The 4205-nt window shown below is 36.7% G+C and overlaps 1 protein-coding gene across 1 annotated transcript; it reads left to right on the forward strand.

Annotated features, from left to right (window-relative positions):
• Positions 1–308: 308 nt before the first annotated feature.
• LOC118752749 lies at positions 309–3529 on the forward strand (the record flags this gene model as incomplete). The annotated part of the gene is made up of 2 exons (XM_036487625.1): positions 309–479; positions 2906–3529. A coding segment is annotated over exon 2 (481 nt), but the record flags the coding sequence as incomplete, so codon positions are not given.
• Between the last annotated feature and the right edge of the window lie 676 nt (positions 3530–4205).

Below are 4205 nucleotides of genomic sequence, written 5' to 3' on the forward strand. Positions count from 1 at the left end.
AATCATAATGAAAATCCTTATCAAAACAAATGCCGATGATTAAACATGGATAAGAGACAAGGAAGGAAGAAGAGCCATCTCTCTGGTTCACCCAACGAGTGGGAACGGACATGCGCAATTCTTCCCGAATAAACTGTCCTGAATGAAACACAGTGGTAACAGTGGACAACGTGAAAACACGCGAACACCCATAGCCTCATAAAATATCGGTGAGTCAGACGGAATGCTGGTAATCGGCACAGCATCACAGCTTCCCTGCACGACTGATAAGTGTTTGCGTTACTTGGATTCAGTTCAAAATCTGTAACGTTGCTGTGAGCACGTAAAAGGCAGTGCTCTCGCGATTATTGAGGCCGGCGGCACACCAAATCCATAAATCAAAAGTGTTTGCGCATACACTTATTTTTTTGTTCAGACGGCTGAGGGGTGGCATCCTCAAGGAACGAAGAGTAAGCAGTGTGTCACATGTGTAGTCACAGGTGATTGTTCGGATTGTGAGAGTGAATATAAAATGAATTTGAAGCCAGTATGAAAATATGTGCTGCGTGTATTTAAAAATTATAAGTTTTTTTCCGACATAAAGAGAACAGCTGCTGAATATACGCATATACGCAATTTATGGTTTTAAATGCAAACTTGGGAGTGCTCAAAACCATCGGATAGTCGGCTACGGAAATTAATATGTTTAACGGTACTTTTAACGCAGTTTTCTGTTTTAAGCTAAAAGTAAAAAAATATATAATAGGTCATACTATATACATATGTATGCATACAAGAAGCTTCTTCATGGCAGAAATACACTCGGAGGTTTGCTATTGCCCCCGGAGGGGCGGCCACTATTAAAAAAAAATTTGAAAAATTCAGTGTTATGCGTTTATATTTGAATTTGCGTAGTGCATACTTACATAAATATTTGTGCGTTAGGGGCAGCATCTGGTACGTACCAGCGAATGCTGTCAGCTCACTAAACCACAACGGAACCAAGCAACAATACCAAGCGATCCAAAAAGCAAGTAAATTCGAAGTGCGATTGCTTTTGGATTTGAAAAAAAAAATAATAAAAATATGGAAAAGCTTTTCGAGCTATTCAAAAATTAAATCAGTGAGTCAATAAAAGTAAAGTGGATGAGTGAAACTGAAAATAAAGAATCGAAAGCATTTAAAATTTAAAACCATGGGAAAATCAACACTTCGCATGTAAAAATACTGGTCGAATTAGGCCAGTTGAATCCACAAAATTAATTCACTGAACCACGAAATACGAAAATGTCAGCAGAGTTCTTTTTGCGACCACACTAGCAACTGGAAAAAAGTGAAAAAGTGATAAATAAGCAAATATATCGGAATGTAAATATATTTTTTTAACCAAAATTTTGTAAAAAGCTTGGTTATTGGTTGATACGCAAAGCAAACTGTTTTAGTTTGACTGGACATAGGAAGAAATCGGGGTAAAATCATAATTATTAATTACATCGTATACACGTGGAGGGACTTTGCAAATTTTACAAGCTCCTATTATAGCAAAATTCGTTAAACAATTGTCTAAATAAAAATCTATGTATAATTTCATACAAGGCGGGATAAAACAGCATTAAAAATATGCTGTAGGAACACAACCGCAAACAACAGCGCCGACATGCTAAGACAGTATGTTTGAGACGGAATAACCACCCTCATTGCGAGAGTCGTATCAAATGCAAGACGTTTTTCGAGAGTCGAATCGTATCGAAAATTTCACGTCATTGCCTAAAATTTCCACTCGACTAGTGTATTAAAACGGAAAAACTTGGCAGCACTGTATAGTTTTCGACAATTTTGGTCATTTACTTATTTCAGTACGACAATAGCCAATGCTACTGTTGTCGAGTCGTACAATTTAGCCTAGTTTACGACTTACGCAATGAGGGTGAACATCTGGTTTGAGTTGATATGACATGGCAATGCATGAAATTTTTGAGAATGACATTTTTACAGAAAATCTTGAATTTTGCAGTACTTTAGTATAAACCCGCATAATCGTATAAGTCGGCACTTTCCTGAGGATTTTTTTTTTTGTCGGAAACATGATATAGCAAAGTTTACGCTTTCAGGTAAATACCATGAAATACAATGGTAAAATTTATTTTTTTGAAATTCACCCGCACTGTGAAAACAGGAGCATTTAAGATAATTAAATGGTTCACAAATGTTTATTGGAATTGTTGTTAGAATAGGTTAATTCACCAAAAAGTATAAAAATTTCTTCTTGAAAAATTTGCACGAAAACAAGAACACGACCAATTCTTTTTATATCAATTGGATAACTAGATGCGGTCGAATAGCACCATGCCCTTGATGTCTGCACTGAATAAGTCAATGCTCCCTGAATTATTCCTTACCGAATAGTCAAAGGTTACTTTGCACTCTAAAGTACGCAGATGAAAATGTTTAATTAAAGTACGTTTTTTACGGTTACTGTCTTGGGAAATCAACGCCTAACGTGGAACTGACGATACAAGGACGTAAATTAGACTTCGGGCAAGCTTATAAGGAACTGTGAATGGGCACCTCTATGCCATGATATTCGATTTCCCACAGCGTTTTCGATGGTCTTCACTATTATTTATTGCTACACTAATTTTGCAAACAAGTATGTAAATACTTGAATACTCGTAGCGTATTCGAACCAAATATTTTACGTGGTTATCGAAGTGCAAAAAATACTCAGTAAGTACTTGTGAAAGTCACTCGAATACTTACTACTTAATAAGAATCACTTTCGATAACAACGAATATGAAAATTTAAAAAGCGTTGGCCAGTCATCCCTTTTCCTTCTTCTGCTTTAATCCCTTTTCCTTCTCCCAGGTTAATGCCGATAGCCAGTTAAACGATGTTGACGAAATATTATTTTTTTTTTAATTTAAGCACAAATTGAGTCTGCCACTTGTTCATAAAAGTCCCAAAATGTGTCATTCGGTGAATATTAATTGACGAGTATTCCACTCACAACTTCCATAAAATAAGAAAAGAAAAAATAAAGATAAAAAATAAACCCAACTACAGTAACAATGCAACAACAACCACAACCACAAACGCAAATGATATTGGTGTCCTCAAGGAACTATTTTAATAAGCGAAATTTGTGTAAAATTGCGAAAAGCCAACAAAAACATAGCAAATTTACACCGCCAGTATGCCCCAATAGAGTGCAGCGCGGAGCAGCCGAAGCGAAGAAGTCAACAAATATGCCAACCTCAACCGCTAAAACGACAGGCAGCGAGCGAAGCTATCGAATTTCGAACAGGCGCAGAAGCTGCGACAACCACGACTTAGTTTACGGCAGCATTAACTGCGCCACTGGGACCATTCGCACCGCTAACTGTCAAGGCAGTGGTGGCAACAGCAGCAACAAGAGCCACAACAACAACAATGGCTATGACCCCAGTGTTACCGATTGCAAGATGTATGCACGAAGAAGAAGGACCACAATCACCAGCGGGCAAATTATGCTGACATTGCTCCTAGCGACTGCGCTCCTCCTTGAAGCAAGTAAGTGAAGACAATATTTTTTCAATATGTACGCATTGTAATTTCAAACATTATTTATCTTCCATTCAACCAATGGAATTTCTCAAAGAATTTGAGTTCAGTGTAGTTATTCGTTTAGAAATATGTATGAGCAGGAAATAATGTTACTCATACGCCATATATGCCCATCTACGCTTTTGATCTACGAACTTAATAAGAAAACAATAACAATCGATAAGGCGAAAATTATTACTCGAATCGTGAGAGATATACACAAAGATTCCAATCTTTGGCCATACATTAACGAGGCCAAGCCGGCTTTAAAATTAAGCTTATTTCTAAAAGGAATTTTTTCATTGCCAAACGATATATCCGTTAACATTTCGTCAAATCTAATAAATGATATCTCATTTTGAAGAGAGGTTGTTGTTGTTAATGGGGTAAATAGGCACGCTATTCAGATTTAGTTATTTATTAAAGAAAAGGGAGTTTTAAAAGCTTAAAGCACTTCATCCGGCCAATAAAGCGGCATATCTTCCATAATACAGCAGGTAATTGAATGATTGCAGCACGATTTTGAAGTACAGTTTCACTGGTTGAGTTAAAAAATAAGACCTTTTTAATAGAGCTGCCACCTGGTTAAAACTCTAGTGACCAAATTATATGTATGTAGATATTGACTAAAAATTTGCATTGC

Source organism: Rhagoletis pomonella, unplaced genomic scaffold, assembly GCF_013731165.1.
Source record: "Rhagoletis pomonella isolate Grant_MI unplaced genomic scaffold, Rhpom_1.0 Rhpom_scaffold_01806, whole genome shotgun sequence".
Classification (NCBI taxonomy): domain Eukaryota; kingdom Metazoa; phylum Arthropoda; class Insecta; order Diptera; family Tephritidae; genus Rhagoletis; species Rhagoletis pomonella.